The sequence below is a fragment of the Trachypithecus francoisi genome, unplaced genomic scaffold (genome assembly GCF_009764315.1).
Source record: "Trachypithecus francoisi isolate TF-2019V2 unplaced genomic scaffold, Tfra_2.0 Lachesis_group8, whole genome shotgun sequence".
Lineage (NCBI taxonomy): Eukaryota > Metazoa > Chordata > Mammalia > Primates > Cercopithecidae > Trachypithecus > Trachypithecus francoisi.
Window position 1 is genome coordinate 47,922,648 of NW_022681473.1, and position 26,575 is coordinate 47,949,222.

The 26,575-nt window shown below is 37.6% G+C and overlaps 1 protein-coding gene across 4 annotated transcripts in view; it reads left to right on the forward strand.

Annotated features, from left to right (window-relative positions):
- Positions 1-26,575, forward strand: part of PIK3C2A (phosphatidylinositol-4-phosphate 3-kinase catalytic subunit type 2 alpha) — a 118,065-nt gene that overhangs the window by 34,020 nt on the left and 57,470 nt on the right. For 3 of the 4 annotated variants that reach the window (XM_033207885.1, XM_033207888.1, XM_033207887.1), the window contains exons 2-5: positions 3,643-4,772; positions 18,701-18,804; positions 23,676-23,833; positions 25,543-25,663. In XM_033207885.1, the coding sequence (XP_033063776.1) occupies positions 3,708-4,772; positions 18,701-18,804; positions 23,676-23,833; positions 25,543-25,663 (1,448 nt within the window). In that variant the 5' untranslated portion in view covers positions 3,643-3,707. The remainder of the gene's footprint in view (positions 1-3,642; positions 4,773-18,700; positions 18,805-23,675; positions 23,834-25,542; positions 25,664-26,575) is intronic. The other variant, XM_033207889.1, reaches the window with a different exon arrangement.

Below are 26,575 nucleotides of genomic sequence, written 5' to 3' on the forward strand. Positions count from 1 at the left end.
TCCTCAACTGGTGACAAAGACGACCACAGCAGGGCCAGGCTTATATCTAAGTTTAGTAAGCTCAAAGAAGAGCTTTCTTTCCAAATAGTTTCAGCAGAAGTCCAGGAGTTAACTCTGATGGGCCAGATTTGGATCCTCTGGAGTGGATGGGGGTAGGGGACAAGGGTAGAGATGGCCAGTTATATTTTAACTATGTGGGATAAAGGGAGATCAGTCTCCAAAACGGAAGCTGTAGTTTCAACAACCAGAGGCAAAGATGTTGATAGGCAAAAACAGCAAAAGGTCTACAGAAGTGAAGAAGAGAAAGCTGTGATAAAAATGTTTTGGTTAATCTAAAAAGATGAATTCTGATAAGAGCTGCTTAGGGAAAGCTAAAGAGAGGAGACAGTATTTGAATTGGGCCCTGAAGTACAAGTAGAGTTTTTCCAAGGCAGGATGTGTAAAGAAAAGATTTTCTAGGTCGCTCCTTGGAGAAGTATGGCAGTGAAAAAAGAAAATTAAAATGGAAGCTACTGGAATCTAAAGGGGAATGTTAAGATTTCCCCCCCTTCAATATGGAGAAGACTTAAGCATTTTTGTGGCACAGGACCCTAAGCAAGTAAATAAGTTAACAATGCAAAGGAGGTAATCATTGATGAAGAAGTGGAGGGGAATTCAGTGGGGTTAAGGATACACATGGAGGAGGTCTCCTTAGAAAGGAAAAGAAAACCGTTTGTTCCCTGAGGATAAGTTGAGGAAGGTGGTAGTGGAAGTTAAAACAGAAGTTTGTTGCTAAATAGTACAGTGGCTTGCACTTTGTTTTCTAAAAGTAATAAGAAAAGGTTTATCAGTTATCTGTTGCTATATAGCAGATCATTCCAAAATGATTCTGTGGGTTATCAATTTGACTTTAGCTCAGCTTGGTGGTTTCTTCTGCTGGTCTCACCTTTGGTCACTCATGGAATTGTGGTCATCTGGAGCGTGGATGGATGGTCTAAGATCCATGTTTGGTCTAAGATCACATGTTTGGTGGTTTGTGCTGGCTGTTAGCTGGCCCGTCATCCTCAGTGAGCATTCACATAACAGTGGCTGCATTTCAAGAGACAAAGAACTGAAGTAGTAAAGCCTTTTAGGACCTAGATTTGGAACTCCTATTCCCACAGTGTCACTTCCATTTCATTGGTAAAAGCCAAGTCACAAGGCCTGCTCAGCTCAAGAGAGTAGAGGAATAGAGCCCTCCTCTTTATGGGAGGAGCAACAAAATCACATCCCAAGGGGTGGGAGTATGTGTTAAAATGGGAGGAATTTGTGCTCCTCTTGTTCCCTACTACCTAGCCTTTTATTTTGAAAATTTTCAGTCTTGGCAACCAAGTTAAAAGAATTTCAAAATGAACACTCATATTTGTATCACCTAGATTCTACTATAAACATTTTTCTTTTCTTTTTTTTTTTTTTTGAGACAGAGTCTCGCTGTGTCGCCCAGGCTGGAGTGCAGTGGCACAATCTCTGCTCTCTGCAAGCTCCGCCCCCTAGGTTCACGCCAACCTGTCTAATCACATATTTATCCATCTATTCTGCTATCCATTAATTCATCTTTTAAAAAAATGCATTTCAAAGTAAATTGTAAGAGTAAGGCACAGTGGATCATGCCTGTAATCCCAGCTGAGGCAGGAGGCTCGCTTGAAGCCAGGAGTTCAAGACCAGCCTGGGTAACATAGTGAGACACACCCCCCCATCTCTAAACGACAAGAACAACAAATTGTAGACGTTAGTACTTTCCTCTAAGTACTTTGTGCATATTTAACAAGAGTTCAATATTTACAGCTTTTTCTTTTGATATAAAGTTTACATACAGTAAAGTGTGCATATTTTAAATATACATTGTGCCCATGCTTTGTAGTCTACCACAGAAGGGAAAATAATTGTATGAAGGATTGCAAAATAATACCCCAGGAACATTCCAAGGACTTTGAATTCCTCTTTCTTCATGACCTCCTCACTAATTTTTTTTTGTTTGTGTAGTATTACCTCAACACTTCGATTTTCGTTTGTATTATATTAATTTGAGCTTATTTTTTTTTCACGCATATATTGAGCATATACGGTAGACAAGCATTGTGTTTGCTAGAAAGAAAGACCATAGAATGTAAACAGGAGCTCTCTTGCTTTCTAGGTATTTAAACTAGATGTATCACAAACCAGATTAGATTAATAGTATGTACCATTTATTTAATGCTTATGCCCAAGCTCAATGATAAGCACTTTTATGTGTATTATTTCATTTAGTTTGTATACTAATTTAGATTGATACTTTTTTATTTAAAAAATTAGGAAAGTAAGACTTACAGAAAAGTTTTCATTTGCTCAAGGTCGTATACCTTCTTTATATTTTTTTTGAGACTGAGTCTCGCTCTGTCGCCCAGGCTGGAATGCAGTGGCGGGATCTCAGCTCACTGCAAGCTCCACCTCCCAGGTTCATGCCATTCTCCTGCCTCAGCCTCCTGAATAGCTTGGACTATAGGCACCTGCCACCACGCCCGGCTAATTTTTTGTATTTTTATTAGAGACAGGGTTTCACTGTGTTAGCCAGGGTGGTCTCGATCAGCTGACCTCATGATCCGCCCACCTTGGCCTCCCAAAGTGCTGGCATTACAGGTGTGAGCCACTGTGCCCGGCCGGTCATATACCTTCTTAAACTAAGGTGATGTGACTCCAGAATCCATATTTAACCCTTTTATCATATTGTTTAGAAGGAGGAAATGTGCTCTGTGTTACAGAGTAGCTAAGCAACCTTTCAGTTGGTCATACTGCTTCACAGGGTAATCTTGGTCTGAATTAAGTGTTTGTCTTAAATAGAGGAGTATAAATTTTTATAAGCTAATCTATGACAAAGTAATCTTCTTATCTTTTCATTAATAAAAATATTTTAAGGATTTTGAAAAGGAGAAATTTTGGTATTATAACTATTGATTTAACTGCAGTTAATCAGAATAGAAATGTAATTAAAACTATATGACCAATTCAGCTGTAATTTAATCTTTGAGTGAAATATTACCTCAGAACTTCTAATAAGCCTTAACACTTTTGTCTTATTATTCAAATCCATGTTACATTATACATTTTTAATATTTCTGGAAGATTATTAAACCTTAATCAGTTTTACACATAGTATTTTGATAAAATAATAGTTTCCTATTTTATTAGCTAGGTATTGGATGTTTTTATTGCTAATTGGCTTTTGAGCAATTTAACAAATAGCAAAAGATCAAAAACCATTTTGACTTGCTATTTCTGCATATCGGTAAACCCTGTCTGAACTTTTGAAAACATGTGACTAGCACTTAAGTCATTTCATGCTAAGAATTCTGCCAGAAGTACCACTGGTTAATGACAGCCATTGTGACTGCTAAAATGAAAGTTCATTTACTGTGCCAGCTTTCCAGTTGGGTCAGGAAATGGGGTTAAAGTAATGTGTATCTGAACATCTTCTGTAACCCCACAGTGTATAAGGTGTTAAGTGTTCCTTCATCCAGATTTCATCCAACTGTTTTTGTTTATTTATAGTGTATTTTTCTAAGGGGCTTTAAGTCCTATGTCATATGGGGTAGGTTGCAAACAAAATATGTTTAGAAATCTAATTGTTATGTTTATTTTTATGTATAGCTCTTGTTATTTTGGAAGCTACAAGAAAAAAATAGAGGAAGGAAGGTTTGGTCTTTTTGGTGGACATGGCTCAGATATCCAGCAACAGCGGATTTAAAGAATGTCCATCTTCACATCCGGAACCAACAAGAGCAAACGATGTGGACAAAGAAGAAGCATTACAGATGGAAGCAGAGGCTTTAGCAAAACTACAAAAGGATAGGCAAGTGACTGACAATCAGAAAAGCTTTGAGTTGTCAAGCAGCACCAGAAAAAAAGCACAGGTTTATAATAAACAGGATTATGATCTCATGGTGTTTCCCGAATCAGATTCCCAAAAAAGAGCATTAGATATTGATGTAGAAAAGCTCACCCAAGCTGAACTTGAGAAACTATTGCTGGATGACAGTTTTGAGACTAGAAAAACACCTGTATTACCAGCTACTCCTGTTCTGAGCCCTTCCTTTTCAGCACAGCTGTATTTTAGACCTACTATTCAGAGAGGACAGTGGCCACCTGGATTATCTGGGCCTTCCACTTATACTTTACCTTGTATTTATCCTTCTACTTACAGTAAACAGGCTGCATTCCAAAATGGCTTCAATCCAAGAATGCCCACTTTTCCATCTACAGAACCTATATACTTAAGTCTTCCGGGACAATCTCCATATTTTTCATATCCTTTGACACCTGCCACACCCTTTCATCCACAAGGAAGCTTACCTATCTATCGTCCAGTAGTCAGTCCTGACATGGCAAAACTATTTGACAAAATAGCTAGTACATCAGAATTTTTAAAAAATGGGAAAGCAAGGACTGATTTGGAGATAACAGATTCAAAAGTCAGCAATCTACAGGTATCTCCAAAGTCTGAGGATATCAGTAAATTTGACTGGTTAGATTTGGATCCTCTAAGTAAGCCTAAGGTGGATAATGTGGAGGTATTAGACCATGAAGAAGAGAAAAATGTTTCAAGTTTGCTAGCAAAGGATCCTTGGGATGCTGTTCTTCTTGAAGAGAGATCGCCAGCAAATTGTCATCTTGAAAGAAAGGTGAATGGAAAATCCCTTTCTGTGGCAACTGTAACAAGAAGCCAGTCTTTAAATATTCGAACAACTCAGCTTGCAAAAGCCCAGGGCCATATATTTCAGGTATAGTCTTTTCTTACTAACTTCTGAAATTTAGTATAACACAGAGTTCGTATTTGTGTACAGAATTTGCTAAGAAAAAAAATATTTTTCATTTTGAATTTTTTCTTTGCTCTCAAGTGTGCTTTGATTCTTTGCTTGTGTGGCAAAGGATTAAATGTGATTAGGCCAATTGAAAAATTGCTTGCTATTAATATTTTTCCAGGATTGTAAATAAAAAGCCTCTAATGAAGGATCTGGCTGTCACTGAGAGGCATTTAAGATATTTTAAATTTGTCTGTTCATATCTCCTCATTACATATGATCCCTTCTTTCTCTTCCTTACTCCTTTTATTTTTTTAATGCAGATAAGGAATTTTTATTTTTAGTTCCATTATGGAAATTCTCATGCATTTTGTTTTGTTGTTTTTAACCATGAATCAATGAATGAAAAAATAACCCCAGAGAGAGAAGAGCAACTTAAAGGACTCTCCCTTTAAACACTTTTATCGATAAAAGTGAAGAATGAAATATTACCATTGTGGATTTGTGTTTTGCTCTTCTATCTGTGTAACCTGGGAATGTTTAAGCCTCATTCTCACTTTAGTGTGAATTATATCATTCAGCTAATTAGATCAGCACCTGTGTACTCTTTTGTCATTGGGAGTTAACTAGCATTTAGATGGGGAAGGAGGGATGGATTTTGCATGATTTGGATCGGTTTATGTTGAATTGTTGACTTTATTTATTATTATTTTGAGACGGCGTTTTGCTTTTGTTGCCCAGTCTGGCGTGCAGTGGTGCAATCTCGGCTCACTGCAACCTCCACCTCCCAGGTTCAAGTGATTCTCCTGCCTCAGCTTCCTAAGTAGCTGGGATTACAGCATGTGTCTCTACACTGGCTGATTTTGTGTTTTTAGTAGAGACAGGGTTTCTCCATGTTGATCAGGCTGGTCTCGAACTCCTAACTTCAGGTGATCAGCCCACCTCGGCCTCCCAATGTGCTGGGATTATAGACGTGAACCACCACGCTTGGCTGAATTGTTGACTTTAAACAAAACCATTTGGATGTCTGGAAAGAAGAGAAATAGGTGTTAAGAAGGTTTAGACAGCATGATGACTCACGCTTGTAATCCCAGCACTTTGGAAGACTAAGGTGGGAGGATCACTTGAGCCCAGGACTTTGAGACCAGCCTGGACAACATAATGAGAACCTGTCTCTACCACAATTATAAAAAAAATTAGCCAGGCGTGATGGCATACTCCTGTGGTCCCAGCTACTTGGGAGGCTGAGGTAGGAGGATCGTGTGAGACCAGGAGGTTGAGGCTGTTGTGAGCCATGATTGCACCACTGTACTCCAGCCTGAGCGACAGAGCAAGACCCTATCTCAAAAAATAGGGGTGGTGGGGGGAAGGCACTGGTCCCCCTGATCTTCCCATCCTGCAGGGTCCAGGTCACTGCTGGATTCGTATTCGGGTCAATTTCTAACAGGCAGATGACTTCCTAGCTGTGGGTCTCTATTTTATAGGTTTCTCATGAGAGAAACGAATTCTGTGTTTAGTGCCTGGAGTCAGGATTTGAGATGTAGTCTGGATTTAAGATGTCAGCTGTTTAGAGTTGTTTGGGAAGAGCAACTGCCTCGAACCTGGAGAAAGACATTGGGGCTCTGAAAAGTTAGTCTTGCTATCAAAGGAAAGGAAGCCCCTTATCTTGTAGGGAGCTGAGCTTAGGCTCAACCCTTGCACTGGTAGAAGGCAGAGCCCCACAATGAATGCATTGTAGCTATAATAGATTGTCTTGAAGTTAACACAGATGTTTATAAATTACCGTGATTAATTTAATTATATCTTAAATTCTGAACTTCCCATTGTTGAAAAGTCATTTACCTACTGAGAGAAATAGGTTGTCCCAGCTGAGCTGACATTACCATTCCAGATGCATTGTAGTCATCATCTTAAGCAAGTTGAAGTTTCTGGGTAGGTGGGTTATTTACTGTCCAAAGCTCCAAGACTGGGATTCGGAAAGCAAGAACTTACATGATTTTTATCTATGTTGTACGTATTCAAACTGAACTCTATTATTATTTTTTACCAATATGTTGCCAAAGCCAAAGGACTCTTCTACATTTTTTTTTTAATCACTGAGACAGAAAGCTCACAAGAATCCTATGAGGCAAGAGTATGACCCATCCCTATTTTACAGTTGAGGAAACTGAGATGTAAATAAGTTAAAAGGAATTATTGTTAATATTTTGGTGTAATAATGATATTGCAATTAATTAAATGAATCTTATATTTAGAGATGTATACTGTAGAATTTAAAATGTAATAAAATCAAGTGAGGTGTTGAGGTTTAGAGGGCTTATAGATGAAACAAGATTGGCTATATGTTGATAATCGCTGAAGCCAATGATGGATACCTGGGTGTCTATTATTCTACTTTGTATACATTTGAAAATTTCCATGATAACAAGTTGGACTGACATTCAAACCCATCTGACTCTAAAAGCCCTCCCCAGGTTTTTTTTTTTTTTTTACTTTTTTGAGACAGAGTTTTTCCTTGTTGCCCAGGCTGGAGTGCAATGGCGTGATCTCAGCTCACCGCAACCTCCGCCCCTGGGTTCAAGCGATACTCCTGCCTCAGCCCCCCAAGTAGCTGGGATTATAAGCATGCACCACCACGACCGGCTAATTTTTTATTTTTAGTAGAGATGGGGTTTTTCCATGTTGGTCAGACTGGTCTCAAACTCCTGACCTTAGGTGATCTATCTGCCTCAGCCTTCCAACGTGCTGGGGTTACAGGCATGAGCCACTGCGCCCGGCCAGCCCTCCCTTTTTCAAACTGCGGTGATACAACATGCTATTTTGGAAGGAGTAGATATTCAAATATGGTTCAAATGGCTTCCCAAATTTAGTTATATGTCACTGTATCCTACAGAGTTTAGGCCTACTCAGTCCTGATTTGGAGGAAGGGGTGCCAAAGGACAGTATGAAATTTCAGGGGGAAGATAACCAGTTTTTGCAAAACTTTCCCTAAGTGGTTCTAATGCAGCAAATGTGTTACTCCCTTGGACCTGCATTTGGGACCTCTTGACTAGATGACTTTAAAGTTTCTTCATACTTTAGGAGCCTACAAGCTTGGGAAAATGACAAGACAAATAGCAAAGTGTAAAAATAGAGTACCCTGGGAACAGTTTCTTTTCAGCTGAAAACCCAAAGCATAGGTTGCTAATGCTTTCATTGCAAAACTCAACTTCCTGCCCCTGCTTGACCTTTTTAGTTTAGATTGGTCACTTCTGGTTCAACACATGTGTTCTCCACCCTTTCCTTTGGTGGGGCAGGGGTGTGACACCCATGTAAGTCTCCCTACATTTATTTTTTCCTATGTATTAAAATATTTGTCACAGTACCATCTTGATATTTTCCTTATTTGGGGTGCTTTCAGAAAGTATCTTGGAGGAATAATGAGGATGGGTAGTTTCCTAAAGATAGGAAGTCGTTTGCCTAGCAAGATCTGGGTAATCAGGTCACATGGTTGTTACAGAGAGCTGCTAGTTGCTCAAACTCTAGGAATTAACTAGGCTGCCAGCCAGGATTAGTTTTAGCAGAAACACATTCCTAGATCTTAGTTAAAAAGTATAGGGGAAGGATTAAAGTAGTAAGCAAATGAATTATGAGAATATGAGACAGAAACTGGGTAAGCAATAATATGACTTGATCAGAGATTGGAGCTAGATTACTACAGCGTAACATGTCAACAGCTTTACTGATAGCGTGCTATCTGAACTGACGTGGCTTAGGGTACTTGCCAGTCTTAGGGGAGTCTAACTGCAGCATGGCTGAGGAAGCGTTCATCATCCCATTATACTCTAATCAAACCCCATCTAATAATTTTGTTTGAGTATATCCTAAGGGGGGCCACCAGTAAGGAAACTGAAGTGTGTCTTTTTTTTTTTTTTTTTTAAGACAGGGTCTCACACTGTTTCACCCAGGGTGGAATGCAGCAGTGTGATCACGGCTCACTGTAACCTATACCTCCCAGGCTCAAGTGATTCTTCTAATGCAGCCTCCTGAGTAGCTGGGACTACAGGTACATGCCACCACACCCAGCTAATTTTTTTAGTTTTTGTGAAGGTGAGGTCTCCCTATGGTGTAAGCTATTGTGCCCAGCCTAGAGTATGTCTTGAAAAGAGAAGACTATAGTTTTCAGGATCTAGAACTTATGCCATTTAAGGAACTGTTGGAGGTATTTTGTCTGAAGAAGAGAGTATTAATTGGAGTTAAATCACTGAATCTGAGTTTCCTTATCTATGAAATAAAGTTGACTAGACTAGATCCCTTTCAGAAATAATAGTTAAAATTTGGGAAGTTGCTATGTGGAAGAGGAAGTGGACTTTTTTTTTTTTTTTTTAAAGGTTTTGTATTTTGGACATACATTTTCAAACCAGTTCAGTAAGTAGAATACCTGAAAGTCATGGTGCTCTTATAAAACAGGATGAAATATTGATATACTAATTTTTTTAGTATGTTAAATATATTAAGTATACTACTTTGTGTTACATTAGATGACAATCTGTGCTAGATTTTAATAGAAACAACTGGTAGAAGGGTAGGTGTGGTGGCTCATGTCTGTAAACCCAGTTCTTTGGGAGGCCAGGTGGGAGGACTGCTTGAGGCCAAGAATTTGAGACCAGCCTGAGGAATGTAGGGAGACCCGTGTTTATGGGAAAAAAAAAAATAGCTGTGTGTGGTGACGCACGCTGGGACTACAGCTGTTCTGTAGTCCCGCAAGAGGCTGCGGTAGGAGGATCTCAAGCCCAGGAGTTTGAGGCTGCAGTGAGCTATAATAATAAGGCCCGTGTACTCCAGCCAAGGCTATGGAATGAGACCCTGTCTCTAAAAAACAAAGAGAAATAACTGGTAGTAAGGGCTGAAAGTTAAAATACATTGCATAGAAAAACTTAAAATTAAACAAGTCCTATTTGTTTGTTTGTTTTGTTTGTTTGTTTGAAACAGGGTCTCGCTCTGTCACCCAGGCTCTGGAGTGCAGTGGCACTATCTCGGCGCACTGCAACCTCCACCTCCCAGGTTCAAGTGATTCTCCTGGCTCAGCTTCCCAAGTAACTGGGACTACAGGTGCATGCCACCACACCCAGCTAATTTTGGCATTTTTAGTAGAGTTGAGGGGTGGTCACACGATGTTGACTAGGCTGGTCTCGAACTCCTGACCTCAAGTGATCCACCCACCTCAGTCCCCCAAAGTGCTGGGGTTATAGGCATGGGCCACCGTGCCTGGCCAAACAAGTCCTATTTGTTTATATATTTTTTTCTGTGAATCGAGAATTCAGTTTAGTAGCTTAATTTTAAAATCCATTGTCCTAAAAAGTAGAACAAGAACCAATGGGGAAAAAAATTCAGGGAGACAGGTTTCATGGTTAAATATATACAAAGGAACTTAGAAAGAGATATTTCATGATGGTTGCTCTCAGGTTATGTTAAGAGAAAAACTTTAGACATATTTAACATCGTTTAATTTAGCAAAGAAGAGATCACAGATCAGGCAGCCCCTGAACTAGAATGGGTTCAGGGAGACTCCAGTGCAGCCATGTGGTGGAAGATTTATGGTCAGAAGAGGAAAGTGATGTACACAAAATGGAAATGAGGTACAGAAACAGCTGAATTGGTTATGGCCTGACGTTTGCCTTATTTGAACATGTTTTGAGCCGTTGGCCACCCTTGATTGGCTGAAACTTGGTGATTGGCACAAGAGTAGGTTACAGTTTGTTTACACATCCAGCTAGGTTACAGTTCACTATGCATGGAGAAATTGTTAGGCTGAACTTAAAATGTGTTAGGAGGCAGGTTTAGGCTAAATTTAACAGTTGTAAACACAATTATTTGATGACTTAGAGGCTTGGCATGCACCTGTTATAAATGCTACAGATAGGGTTTGTTTTTTTTTTTTTAAGTCGGAGTCTCGCTCTGTCACCCAGGCTGGAGTGCAGTGATGCAATCTTGGCTCAGTGCAACCTCCACGTCTCGGGTTCAAGCAGTTCTCCTCTCTCAACCTCCCTGCCAAGTAGCTGGGATTACAGGTGCCTGCCACCGCGCCCGGCAAATTTTTGTATTTTTGGTAGAGATGGGGTTTCACCTTTGTTGGTCAGGCTGGTCTTGAACTCGTGACCTCAGGTGATCCACCCACCTCAGCCTCCCAAAGTGCTGGGATGACAGGTGTGAACCACTGCACCTGGCCCAGAATGGATTTTTGTATGAAAAAGTTCTAAGCCTTCTTGTTAGTGCTAAGATTTCATTTTGTTTGTGTACAGGAAGATAAAGTTTGGTTTGATGTAGACCAAAATAGGGAGATAAACTGAATGAACACTGGTAATAGGCTGACTTTGGAAATCCATGGCACAATTCATTGACACGGAGCTTTTAATTTTTACACACCATTCATCTCTATTTACAAACCTTTCCCTCATATATTTTATTGGAAAATAATTTGCAATGCCTATTCTTTATAATTACTTCACATGCTTAAGTGTTCATTTCCTGCAAGAATTTTATGCTTTGTGGCGAAAACTCAACACAGAGGGTATTTTTCTTTTCACTCAGCAAGCTTACTTCCTGTTTCCATCTAGTGTCCTTTGTTTTATTAATAATACTCTAAATACTTTAGTTCCAATTTTTTTGTGACCAAAACCAGTAAAAGACATAATACTTAAAACTGTGTCTTCTGGCAATTTAAGTTTAAATCAGGCTTTTAGTTAATAGCTGTGAATTTAAATACCTTGAGCAGATTTCAAAGAATTTTAGTAATGGATCGAATTATTTTCATAGAAGTGGCTTTGCAAAGTTCTGTGGTTGTAAACTCTAAAAGTTAATTGTAAGGCCGGGCGCGGTGGCTCAAGCCTGTAATCCCAGCACTTTGGGAGGCCGAGACGGGCGGATCACAAGGTCAGGAGATCAAGACCATCCTGGCTAACCTGGTGAAACCCCGTCTCTACTAAAAAATACAAAAAACGGCCGGGCGCGGTGGCTCAAGCCTGTAATCCCAGCACTTTGGGAGGCCGAGACGGGCGGATCACGAGGTCAGGAGATCGAGACCATCCTGGCTAACACGGTGAAACCCCGTCTCTACTAAAAAAAATACAAAAAACTAGCCGGGCGAGGTGGCGGGCGCCTGTAGTCCCAGCTACTCGGGAGGCTGAGGCAGGAGAATGGCTTGAACTCGGGAGGCGGAGCTTGCAGTGAGCCGAGATCCGGCCACTGCACTCCAGGCTGGGCGACAGAGCGAGACTCTGTCTCAAAAAAAAAAAAAAAGTTAATTGTATTAACGTTATAAACATATCCCCGTTGGCAAAGCATCTATGATTAATTTTAAAGAAGAGGGAAGGTTAAACGATGTGATTTTCATGGTCTGGCTAAGTTTATTTGAACAGTACAGATAAGTTTCTTAGGGGGAAAAAAAGTCCAAATAAGGATGTAACCAACTTTCTTCTGAAAAGTAACATGTATTTAATGTTTAAAGTGTATTTATTGAAAACTTGGTGGTGTGTTCCATATAATTTCTGGGTAATAATGACATGAACCTTGAACTTGTATAGGTATAAATCTTCCCCATATTCTTGTAACTACTTTACAGAGTATTTATTGATAAATTTTTGTGAGTTGTTTTAAACGTCCACCACTTTCCTTAAACCTCCAAACTCACCTCTGCCAACTCTCTACCATTTTCTTCTTTTAAATCGAGGTCAAGGCCATCCATGTGTGAACTGCTCACCTCACATTTCCCTCATCTTTCTGGTTTGAAAAGAAGAGATGTTCCTTCCCTTTTCCAAAACTTAACTCTTTTTCTTGTTTCTGTTTGTTCCTATCTTCCCCAAAGTTATTACTGTTTGTTTGTTTGTTTTGTTTTGTTAAGGCAGAGTATTGCTCTGTCATCCAGGCTAGAGTGCAGTGACGCAACCTGGTCTCACTGCAACCTCTGTCTCTTGTCTCCTGAGCTCAAGCCATCCTCCTGCCTCAGCCTCCTGAGTAGCTGGGACTACAGGGGCATGCCATCCTACCTAGCTAAGTTTTGTATATTGTGTAGAGATGGGTTTCACTATGTTGCCTAGGCTGGTCTCCATCTCCTGGACTAGAGCTATCCACCTGCCTCCCAAAGTGCTTGGATTACAGATATGAGCTACCACACCTGTCCTTAAAGTTACTACTCTTTAAAAAGGAATTTGTACTCACTACCTTTCCAGTCTCTTGCTTTCCTCCTCTTATTCCCATTATGTTATAGAATTGCCAATCCCTTGACCATATTCACCATTTTGCCCTTTTGCTTATTTAAAAAAAATTTACTACATCCTTTTCTTGAAACTTCTGTTACCCTGGGTAAATCTACTTCCTATTTTTCTTCCTGTGATTTTTGACTCCTTTTTCTTTGTCTAGCCTTTAAACATAGGCATTCCTCCAAAAGTTTTGTTCTTGGTTGTCTTTAATAATGCTTTACTTGTTTTCCCTTGGTCAGTGCTTTATTCTTGAGGCTCCAATGTACTTAGATTGAAAGCTACTGATCTAGACCCTTATAGTAATGTGACTCCTTGGCTGTCTATGATGGAGATGCTGTGATGGTTAATTTTATGTTTCAGCTTGACTAGGCCGTGGGGGGTGTCCAGATATCTGATCAGACATTATTCTGGGTATGTCTGTGAGTGTGTTTTTGGGTCAGATTAATGTTTGAATTGGTCAGCTGGATAAAGCAAATTTCCTGCTTAATGTGAGTGAGCCTCATCCGATTAGTTGAAGAATGACCCTCCCAAAAGTAAAGGGGAAACTCCTCCTGCCTGACTGCCTTCAAGCTGGAACATCAATTTTTTTCCTGCCTTTGGACTAAAATGGAAGCAGTGGCCCTTCCTGGGTTTTGCAACTACACCATTGCTCTCCTTTGTCTCCAGCTTGCCAACTGCAGATCTGGAGACTTGTCAGCTCATAATTGCATAAGCCTTTCCATATATATGAAAATAAAGAGATGTCCCAGTTCTGTGCCTCACAGATACAGGCCCTTATGTCTCCCTTAGCTTCCCAGAGAGACTGTTTCCTCTTAATGGAGCTTGACCCAAAGACTGCTGACTGAGAATTTGCTCTCTCAGTGATCCTGATGGATGCTGACAGCAGTTAACAGAGAGAGAGTTCCCTGTAAAAAATTACAGAAATTGGATGATCCCTAAATCTTTGTCTCTAGCTCTGCAATAGAATATTTCTGGAGTAGAACATTTCTAGACGATGACCTAAACATCTACATGGGTTTTCAAACACAACGTATTTACTAGAGAACTTTGTATCTTCCCCTGCAAACTTCTTTCTTTGTTCCATGTATTGGCTAATGCATTGGCAGTGTTTTCTTATTGATGATCATATATCTCTTTCATTTGTTAAAAAGTGTGTGTGGTTATGCAATGTGAGGATTGCACACATTAATCATTTGTAGACTTCACCATTAAAGAACCTGGGCTAGAAAGGGGAGACAAGGTGTGAATGTGTGTAAATGCAGTACAAAATAGAAAGTCTTGAGTGCCACAGAAGAAAAGTCTGTGCAAGATCAATGGAGAAGAGATGATTTGATGCTTTGGTTTGTTTGTGTGGAGTTTGGAGGTGGGGTGGGAGTATGGATTAAGGGAATATGTGTGAAATATATGTATTTTTTATTCCAGAGAGAGCAGAGGGAAAAATCCAAAACTGTTAATGTTAATGTTTGAGGTGAAATATTGGCAGCCTAGCTATTTTTTACCCTTTACAGACAAAACATTTGAGTTAACTTTCTGGATTCTATTATTACCTTGATATGTGACTAGATAATTATTATATTTAGTTTTTGTTAATTCAAACTCATAACTTGAATAAAAGGAAGGACCTAATTCATGAGAGACACAGCAAAAAATACAGCTATTATTATTTTTTTTAATTCCTAAAATGCCACCTAAGGAGATTCAGAATCTGTTTTTAAAATAAGTAAAACATGAAGAACAGTTCTTCAGGGAAAGATGATTCTTAGGTGCAGCAAAGCTTTAGGTTTTCCCAGCACTGCTCCCACAAAGGTCACAATGTTGTTTTTCACATTGTGTTTCTAGGGATTTTTAAGGATATTCTTTTGAGAGACAGATTAGCATGGTGATTAAGCATGTGATATTGAAGCCAGACTGCCTGGGTTGAAATTCACACTCTGCCTATATTATCTGTATGACCTTGTGAGTTAATTAACTTATCTGTGCCTCATTTTTTTCATAAAATGGGAGTAATAATAGTTCCCACCTAATATAGCTTTTTTTGATAAATAAGTTTATAAATGAATGAATGCCCCTAGATATATTTATGTTATATATATTAAGTATATATTATATATAATATATATTTTATATATATATTGTGTGTGTGTGTGTGTATATATATATATTTTTTTGAGATGGAGTCTCGCTTTTGTTGCCCAGGCTGGAGTGCAATGGCGCAATCTCAGCTCACCGTAACCTCCGCCTCCTGGGTTCAAGCGATTCTCCTGCCTCTGCCTCCTGAGTAGCTGGGATTATAGGCATGCGCCACCAGGCCTGGCTTATTTTTCATTTTTAGTAGAGACAGGCTTTCTCCATGTGGGTCAGGCTGGTCTGGAACTCCTGACCTCAGGTGATCTGTCCGCCTCAGCCTCCCAAAATTCTGGGCTTACAGGCATGAGCCACCACTCCTGGCCCAAATGTATATATTTAAAAATATAAATTAAATATTTAAAAATATAGATTTTTTAATTTTTTAGTTTTAGGTTTTTTTGTTTGGTTTTTTTTTTTTTTTTTTTTGAGACAGGGTCTCATTCTGCCACCCAGACTGGAGTACAGAATGCAGTCATGGCTTACTGCAGCCTCAAACTCCAGGATTCAAATGATTTTCCCACTTCAGCCTCCCTAGTAGCTGGGACTACAGGCACATGCCACCACACCCACCTATTTTTTGAAAAAACTTTTATAGAGACAGGGTCTCACTATGATGCCCAGGCTGGTCTAGGACCTGTGCTCAAGTGATCCTCCTGCCTTGGCTTCCCAAAGTGCTGGGATTATAGGTGTGAACCATTGTGCCCAGCCTAGAAAAGGCTGATTTTTTAGAATCAAATACTAATGAAAATGATTGCTACTCTTTTCAGAAGGTTATTGAAGGAACTACATATTGTCTTATAGTTTTTAAATGTTTTATGATTCCTATGATAGATTCATTGGTTATATGTAAGTGAATTTTAACTTGTTTTGGGGGGAACAAAAGTTCACATTGAACTAATGACTGAATGCGTCTAAACTGGATACAAAAATACAAAATTCAACAAAATGCTATTTGTGTTCTCAAGGAGCTTTCACATTAGGACAAATATAAAACAGGATTTATTAATATGATGTTTGGTTCAGACTAAGTACTTAGAAGTATGGGGGGAAGAATTCCTTCATACTGAGTAATCATGAAGGGCATTGCCGATGCAGTTGCATTCAGTTGGACCTTTAAAAATTAATAGATTTTTGACGAATGTGGTGAAGGAAGTTTAAGAGGAAGGTGAAGGGAAAGGTCCAGAGGCAAGATAGCTTGATTTGTGTTTTATAGGAACAGGATATGATTCAAGCTAACTGGAACATAGAAATCTTTAGGGAAGTTCTGGAAAATAAGATTGGATTAGATTATGGCAGATTTGGAGTGTGAAACCAGAGGATTTGCTAGGAAATATCAAATCCCATTCTTTAGAGTAATATAGTCTGTCATAGTGGTTGCTTCTGTAATACAAATTGATTGATGTGTGATAGGTAGCTATGAGACTGATGTCAGTATAATGGGAAAATAGCATTAGTTCAGACGTAATCTTTCCCAGCATATTAACTTTTTGAAATAATCGGAAACAAACTTCTCACAACCTAAGAGAGAAAGCTTTAGCACTATATGAAGATATAAGGAAAACACTGAGAATTCTGCAGAAGTGTCCTCTTATTAGTGAAAATGAGTGGCTTCAAGGACAGTTTCACATTCCACAGTATTAATATGTCAGCTGTAACAATGTTTGCAGACCAAGAAGCTGCAAAAACATTTCTCTTTGAATTTTTTTTTGAGACAGAGTCTCACTTTGTCGCCCAGGCTGGAGTGCAGTGGCACGATCTTGGCTCACTGCAACCTCTGCCTCCCAGGTTCAATCAGTTCTCCCATTTCAGCTTCCTGAGTAGCTTGAATTACAAGTGCCTGCCACCACGCCTGGCTAATTTTTGTATTTTTAGTAGAGACAAGGTTTCACCATGTTGGCCAGGCTGGTCTTGAACTCCTGACCTCAGGTGATCCACCCGCCTCGACCTCCCACAGTGGTACTGTGCTTTTAACTTCATTGCAATTGGTGTTGACTAGAAGCGTATGTCCTGAAGAATTCGTATCTCAAATGAGGAAACAAGAGCCCCAGAGTTTTAGGCTTCGAAGGATGTAATGCTAGGTGCAAATGGGAGCAGACATTTAACTGTGCAATTATTTTTATAAGGACCTGTTATTGTTTTAGTTAGGGCTTTGATTACAGAGTTATGTTGATATAAAAAAATTATTTTTAGAGAGATGGAGTTTCAATGTATTGCTTGCGCTGGCTTCAAACTTCTGGACTCAACTGACCCTCTTAATTTAGCCTCCTGGGTACCTGGGACTACAAGTGTGCAATACCACACCTGGCTACATGGATATTCAGTAGTCTACCTTAACTCTCTTTTCTTCAGGAGACTTGTTACTTTTTAGTTGTGCTTTTGTAGAACTCGAAGTATTTATTTTTTCTCCAAGTGTGTATATCACATTCTAGCAGAGAGGGCTCTGACATGTTTTAAAGGAAGGAAACTCATAAAGGAATTGTTGACCTAAATTTTCAGTTTAATTTTCTTACACAGAATCATCTTGTGTGGTGAGGCAGGCAGATTGCTTGCTTGAGCCCAGGAGATTGAGATCATCCTGGGCAACATGGTAAAACCCTGACTCTACAAAAAATACAAAAATTAGCCAGATGGGGTGGCCTATACCTGTAGTCCCAGCTATTTGGGAGGCTGAGGTGGATCACATGACCTCAGGAGGTCAAAGCTGCAGTGAGCCGTTGCTGAGCAACTGCGCTCTAGCCTAGGCGACAGAATGAGTCCTTGTCTCAAAAAAAAAAAAAAAAAAAGAAGAAGAATTTGTGTTCCATAGTCACTGAAAAGTATTATAGCTCTTGAAATGTATGCACTTTGTTCTCACTGAATTTTGAATTGAGAATGTTCTAATTCTAATTTTAAAGGGAATTTGTATTTGAAATTTGCCCCAAATCAAGTATTTTTATGTAGTGTCAAAACACTCTCAGTGGACTCTGCTGTTTGGCTACGCTTGGGTGGTGAATTGATCTCCCTGAAAGCCGTAAACAGTTTTTGACCAGACGTAAACTTAACTTTTGAGGGATTGTGAGGATGTTTGTATAAGTTTATTAACCTAGAAAATGCCCATTCTCTTACATAAAAAACCATCTTCTTTCTTGGAATTTGGGGCCTAGTTGAATATATAGAATTTCTGATTGATTAGAAGAGTCGCAAATGGGCTTGATCTCTTCATTTTCGTAAAACAGAGAGTCCTTTAATTTCATTTAGTTGTAAAATTTCTAAAGTGTCTATTTTAGGAATATTTGGAATGGAAAGGTCTTTATCTTTCCATTCTTACTCTAGTACATCCTGTTTCTACTACTGATCAAGTAAAACCAATGAACTAAAATCAGGCTTAGTTGATGTTACTTTTACAAAGATAGAAATATATAATTTAAAAATTTGTTATTGATATGATTTATTTTACCTCCATAGCTTTGTACATATTTTCATAAAAATGTGTTTGTGCTGTGCTGCTATGTAGCATTTTGTGGATCTTCCACTTTTAAGATAAAAACACTGTTTTAATTACAGAAAGACCCAAATGGGACCAGTAATTTGCCAACTGGAAGTTCTCTTCTTCAAGAAGTTGAAGTACAGAATGAGGAGATGGCAGCTTTTTGTCGATCCATTACAAAGTAAGGAATTTTTCTTTATAAATGTTCGTTTGAAAAATTGACTTGGAAACCAATTTAGTGCTAATAATGATAAAATTTTAAAAATTTTAATTATTTTCTTCTTGTGGCTAAAATTTCAAGTCAGAGTTAATTGGCACGTTACCACAAACTACAGTTGAACTTGTATCTTCACCTGTTAGATTTCTTAATATTTGGAAGAAAAAGTTGAGGTCAGACAGTAGACTTCTGATACTATAATAACCAGTAAAAAATGTGACTTACCTGTAAATTTCAGTACATTTAAAAAATACCTAATTTTGTCTTAGACTTAATTTTGCTATAAACTTTCTAGCCTTCAAAATACTGTTTTACACATTTAAGAAATGATATTATAACAGGCAAGTTTAGAAGAGCAAATATATTTCTGAAGTTTAGAGAAACACATTTATAGAATGATCTCTCAATCTTAAATGTGTCTAACGTTCATTATAGGTGAGGAAACTGAGACTCAGAGAAGTAACCTAACAAAGTTTACTTGGCTAGTCAGTAATATCAATAATAGAACCAACTCTCTTTTGCTTCTGGTTAAGCATGTTTTCTTCCTAGTATATCACTATATTAGTCATGACTTCTGTTACAAGTGCTAAAACCAATCTTGAACTTAAATAGGGTCATGTATTGGTTCACAACCCAAATAGCAGATAGAGGAAGGATGGGGCAGAGTTCATTAACAGCAAGATTCAGGAATTCATTACTATAAATCATCCCTCCTTCCTTCGATTCTCCTTGTCCACTCCATTTCCTTTCCTTCTCCTTCCTCACTTTTCTTCCTCTGCCTTTCCTCCATGCAATTGAATGGTCTCAGTAGCAGAGAAGAAAAAGGAGTCCCCTTAGTGCTAGCCAGATAGGAAAATCCCACAGGAGGAAAGAGTGGAACAACAATCCTTGTGGCCAAGAGGATGAGAGATCTGTTATCTAAAAAAGGGAAGTAGATCACCACTGAGAGATTTTTTTCTGAATCCAGCATTGTCTTCAGTGTGGTCTGCTTTAAGCATAGCAGGATTTGGGGTTCCCAGAACATTTTTGAGTATGTACATTATTTTAATGTTGAAGAACTTAATATTTAATGAGATTTTCTGGACGATTGGTGATATTTTATTAAAACTCTGTCTTCCTTTATGTTACCTTTTAGCCAGCATTTCTTTTCTTCAGAATACCTTAGGAAAAAAAATATTATCAGTAGAGTCACTTTTTCTTGGCAAAGGTTACTCTCCCCAAACAGGCCTTGTATTTTTCTGTTAGGCCATGTTAAGTAACTACTACATTTAAGCTTTGCAAGTTGAGAAGTTAGGTAGCTGAGGCCTACCTTTTTTCTCCCATTTGAATCATAGAGCTATTTATACAAACTCTGCCACTAATTGAAAATGATTGTTTTTGTTTACACACACACACACTTATGTGGTACAAAACTGCAAATGGACTAAAGAGAGAATGAGTTCTTTTCGTAATTTTATTTTCATTAGTAGACTGTGATTTTAACAAATATTAGAGCAGTAAGAAGTACTGGTGTTTTTGAAGCCATGTTCTAGGAACTTCTCTTGTTCCCCTGTGGTGACCATGGAGATTGAGGTGAGGAGATGTACTTTGAAATTAGTGGCTCTATTTTTTCCAATATGCTCATTTTGCAGTGGATTTTTAAAACAAATATTTAGGCTTTTAATTAGAGAGCCAGTTCTTTGCTTTTTGAGATCTTCAAAAATTATTCACTTAAATTCAGCTGTGAAATTAGTGTCAGGCTGTCAGAATGATATTTGTTTATAGTTAAGATAAAATATAAAAAAGACTTGGAATTTATTAGCAGTTCTAGGTATTGGTTCTTGTTGTTGTTTCTCATCTGTGAAATTAAAGACTTGGACTAGTGATTTCAAAGATCTCTTTCAGTTTAAGGTTCTGTAATACATTGATTCTGGACTACTTTTCATTATTATTGAGTTTTTGTCTTATTTCTTTATTTTTTTCCTTTTACGCCCATCATAATTGACAGAGCTTACTATATCTACTAGTTACAGGTGCTGAAAATATTCTTTTTTTTTTCTTTTTTTTTTTTTTGAGATGGAGTTTTCACTCTTGTTGCCCAGGGTAGAGTGCAGTGGTGCGATCTCGGTTCACTGCCTCCTGGGTTTAAGCGTTTCTCTGGCCTCAGCCTCCTGAGTAGCTAGGACTATAGGCATGTGTCACCATGCTCAGCTAATTTTTTTTGTATTTGTAATAAAGACGAGATTTTACCATGTTGGCCAGGCTGGTCTTGAACTCCTGACCTCAGGTGATCTGCCCACCTCGGCCTCCCAAAGTGCTGGCATTACAGGCGTGAGCTACCGCACCCGGTCAAGAAAGTTCTTCTAATAGTGTTAAATACCAGTAGAAGTTATTGCTACTTTATTTGTGGTCCTTTAGGATAAGATGAGAAACCACACTCTACACCTGTCTTTCTGAATAGCTTTATAGTCATATAATATTCATATATATACTATTTATATCCTATACTAGTATCTTGACCACAAAAACTTGCTATATGTTTTCAAGGACTTCAACTCTGCATTTGGTTAATTTTATTCTAAGTAGTGCTGATACACTTTCCTATAGAATAATGTTAATTCATTTGAAATCTTTCAAAACCCTCATTTTTATCTCTTCTCCTCTTTATATTCTGATTTTGTATGATTTGGTTATCTGTGCAGAATTTTAGTCTGAGCACACAAAAGTAGAAAAATAAACCATAAAGGATTTTTTGTTTCTGCATAGAGATACTGAATTTCCTAAACTGTAGAGCCACACTAAACAGACAAAGCCTTTTATTTGGGTGATAGGGTAGTAGAAATTTTAGAGAAAATAAAAATTAGAGTTAAATACTCTTTATAGGTAGTTACTTAAGAACATCAAACTGTGATGTGTGGCTTAGAGTATCCATAAAAATACCTTATCTGGTCTATATTTAAAGTGAATAATTTACTCAGACAGCAGTTATTCATTTAATAATTTAATTTGATTTTGTATGTTTAAATGTTTAAACATTTAGTTACCAAAAAAAACCCACAAAAAGAACCTCAATTGTAAGGAATCTTACATCTTACGTGTTTTGTGGTTTTTGACAATTTTTATAAAGCAAACAAACCATGAATTAGAAGAAATCAATTTTACAGAAAAAGGAAATTAGTGTATTTTCTGGATCTGGTATCTTCCATGGTACCAAGTAAATACAAAAAGGACCCATTATAAAAACATTTCTTAAATTGTGATAAAATATGCGTAACAAAATTTACCATTTTAACTGGTTTTAAGTATATATTTCAGTGGCATAGTTACATTCACATTGTTGTGTAAAAGAAAGGACTTATTTTAAGAAAGGGAAATGCAGGTTTCCTCCTCTCAAACAAAGCTAAGTTTTATCACTGGAATTTTTGTATAATAAATTCTTTTGTTAGCGATCAAGAATTTCTGCTTTTACTTTTGTCATCCTTAACGGTTTCTGAAAATTGAAAGCTTGCTTAGATGTAGAAAAAATTCTCTAACACTTCATACATTAATTTCATGATTTAATGTGAGCATCTGTCTTAGTGTTTGTATTACTATAAAGGAATACTTGAGACTGAGTAATTTATAAAGAAAGGGTGTATTACATTTTTAATATTGGATCCTTTGTGTTGCTTAAGAGTTCAGTGCAAAAACCAGATTTATTCCTTCACTAACTCATTTATTTGACAAGAAGGTTAAAGCACTTACCATGTACCAGGCACTGTTCTAAATGCTTTATAAACTAAATTCACATATTTCTCACAACAACCCTATCAAGTAAGTAGTAGTATTACCCCCAGTTTATAGAAGAAAAAACCGAAGCAACAAGGAGATTTAATAACTTGCATAAGTTCACACAGCTGATAAGTAGTATAATCAGGATTCAATATAAGGTAATTTGACTCTAGAGGATATGCACTAATGTTTACATGTGCTACTTCCCCAGAACCTTTTTCTGTCAACTCAAGCTGTTTTATTCTACTTCCGTGACCTGATTATTTTAATCTCTACAGAAGCAAGTATACAATACTTCTAGCATTCATTCTATTCATAACCCTATGAAAAGCAGGTAGGAGGACTGGTCCCTGTCTTCTAACCTCTAGAAAAAAATCAGTTTAAAAGAGTTCACAAGTGTAAAGAAGTTATCAAATCTGTCTTTGTCTTATGATAACAGCAGTGCTGGCTGGAGATGAGCCATACACCACATTCATGTATTTAATTTTAAACTGTGTTGCTCCTATGAATACCTTCACAGGCAGTTCTTTTGATTCCCTAAGTTTTAGAAATCACTTTGAGGGAAGAAAGGCCTTGGAGCACTGTAAAAAACCATTGTCTGTATTTTATTCATTATCTAGCAGCCAGAAACAACGTTTGTAGGAAAATGGTCCTTAGAAGAAAAAAAATTTTCAAGGCAACAAACATTTTATCCTTTTGGCCATCACAGTTTTAGGACTACATTGCCTATAGAATCATTTAAAAGGTACCATTTTGTGTACTTGTACTGTGTGGCAAAAGATTTTTAAGCAGAGGACCTCATTTAAAATGCCATTTATCCAAGCATGTGCTTGGGTAGTGTTGATAATGTTACCAAAGATATCCTGGCAGTAGTTCATCTCTTCCTTTTCCTTGGGTTTCTTTTATTTAAAAGGAAAATGCTGGTATTTGGAGTTTCAACAGGAGTTCATGCATTGCAGTTTCATGAGCTGCTTGAGTTGGACAATGACACAGACCTGAGTGGCTATAAACATGTAAAACCTTGTTCAGAGCCCTCAAATGAAGTTTTTTAAAAAAGAATTTAATTTCTTCTTTATTGTGAACAGATTGAAGACCAAATTTCCATATACCAATCACCGCACAAATCCAGGCTATTTGTTAAGTCCAGTCACAGCACAAAGAAACATATGCGGAGAAAATGCTAGTGTGAAGGTCTCCATTGAAATTGAAGGATTTCAGCTACCAGTTACTTTTACATGCGATGGTAGGTTTATGGTTCCTCAAGCCTCTTGTTTTGTTCTGTAAGGGGGAGATGTTTAAAATATCAATATTATCATTCTTTTAATAAATCAATTTTGTTATCATGTGTCTTTTTGTCCTTCATATGGATAGTTTTCTGGTTAGAACTAGTGGGGAATCAGGTTACCTTTATAAATAGATAATTATCTGAAAAGTGCTGAGTAACTTTTTGTTAATCAGTGGCTCTTGGCCAAGGCCCAAAAGCATTCGATAGAAAAGCTAATTATAATCTAATTATTTATTTTTATCCTTCATTTTATGACAGGAAGCATGCTTGCTTATAAAGAGCTGTCAGTGAAATTGAAATTCCAGATATCTTGCTAAGTTCTTCTGTGGAGAAGAGAAGATAATTCTCTTTTATTTTAATCCTTTCTTCCAAACTTAGTATGGGTGTCCTCTCTAGAGATGTCTGTAGGAATTTTTTTCTTATAGTTTTAAAAACTAATTTTGTTTCCTTGCAGAGTTTATTGCATTTCATAATATATATTATCTTAACAGGACTCCCCAAGGAATGAGATCCTTTATTTCTACAGTACTTTGGCCTAAGAATTATGCAATTTTTATTCTTTAATGGTTATGACTAGGAATGTGTCTAATATTGAGATACATTCTTTCTAGCTTTGTACTTTTGAAGGCCCTTTGAAAAAATACAAATCTGAAACAGAAAGCCATCAGCTACTGTAACAATTATTCTTTTAGTTGTTAAAGGAAAAGTTCTGTGGTTTTTGTTGTTGCTGTTTTTGTTGTTGTTTTTTGAGAGAGAGTCTCACTCTGCCACCCAGGCTAGAGTGCAGTGGCATGATCTTGGCTCACTGCAGTGAGGGTGAGAGTTAGACTCCATCTCAAACGTATAACCTACCTGCTGTATTTTTATTTTTCATTGGAAAATATACCAGGCAAATGTCAAACATTTAAAATGGTGAATCTTTTTCTTGTAATTCATTTTAAATCATTGTTTGCTAGATACTGCTAAATATCATCTGTGGGGGATTGGTTCCAGGACCCCCTTCAGATACCAAAATCCCAGGATGCTCAAATCCCTGATATGACGTAGTATTATCATATAACTGATACACATCCTTCTGTATACCTTATTTATTTTTGGTTTAATTTTTAAATTTTTAACTTGCATGGGTACATAGTAGGTATATATATATTTATGGGGTACATATGATCTTTTTTTAAAGCATCAAAGGGAAGGGGTAACATGATGTTTTGATACAGGCATACAATGTTAATACTCCTATATACTTTAAATCACCTCTAGATTAGTTATATTACCTAATGCAATGTAAATGCTATGTAAATATTTGCTATATTGTATTGTTTAAGGAATAATGACAAGGAAAAAGTGTGTACATATTCGGTACAGATGCAGTTTTTTTTCTTTTCAAATATTTTTGTTCCGTGATTGGTGAATCCATAGATGCAGAACCAACATATATAGAAGGTCAACTGTGTTAGGTTAAACAAAACATATTATTAAAATTAGTTTCACGTCTTTTGATTTACTTGTTTCAATATGGCAACTAGAAAATTTGAAATTATATGTGTGGTCTACATTTGTGGACTGCATTATATTTCTATCGTATACTGCTGTCTTAAATTATAAGTAATACAGTCTTGAATAAGTATGAATGAGCAAAGTGCAAATGATGACTAACTCTTTTACAGTGAGTTCTACTGTAGAAATCATTATAATGCAAGCCCTTTGCTGGGTACATGATGACTTGAATCAAGTAGATGTTGGCAGCTATGTTCTGAAAGTTTGTGGTCAAGAGGAAGTGCTGCAGAAGTAAGTTTATTTAACTACTGAGCAACATCTTTGACAATTTCATTTTTAATGGTTTAATCTAGAAAAATTTCGAGTTGAATTTATAATGCAGAAATACATTGGGTCCTATTGAATTGATTTACCAAATTAGTAAACTTTTATTCAGATATGTGATGTCTAAGATGTCATGTCTAAGACAGTGGTGGGGGTTCAGAGATAAGTGAGACATTGTATTCCCTTAAGGAGCTTGTAGTCTTTACAGGAAGAATTTCAGGCAGCTGGTTAATAAGTGATATAATGGGTCTTTCTTACTGTAAAGAGTCGATAGTCACATCATTATAGACTCTATTTTCCTTTTGCAACATGCATTGTTACTTTATGCACAGTAGTCAGCTGTGATTTCCTTTTAGTTGCCTGAAATAATCATCATGTGAATCTTTTTCTTACCCAGGTATTTATTATATCTTTTTTTGAGACGGAGTTTCACTCTTGTTACCCAGGCTGGAGTGCAATGGCACGATCTCGGCTCACCGCAACCTGCACCTCCCGGGTTCAAGCGATTCTCCTGCCTCAGCCTCCCAAGTAGCTGGGATTACAGGCATGTGCCGCCATGCCCAGCTAATTTTGTGTTTTTACAAAATACAGCCCTTTGGTCAGTCTGGTCTCGAACTCTCGATCAGGTGATCCACCTGCCTCGGCCTCCTAAAGTGCTGGGATTACAGGTGTGAACCACTATGCCCAGCCTTGTAATTTATTATATCTAGCATTTAGTCCAGTTGTTTTACAGATTTTATTCTCCTAGGCTTCTAGAAATGCCCTGTCCCTATTTTTCTTATTTCCTTCTTCATCTTTGTCTTCCTCTTCTTTCTTTTTTACATTGACTGTTCTCCTACAGAATAATTTCTCTGTTTAAATGCTCAGATTTGATTTTAA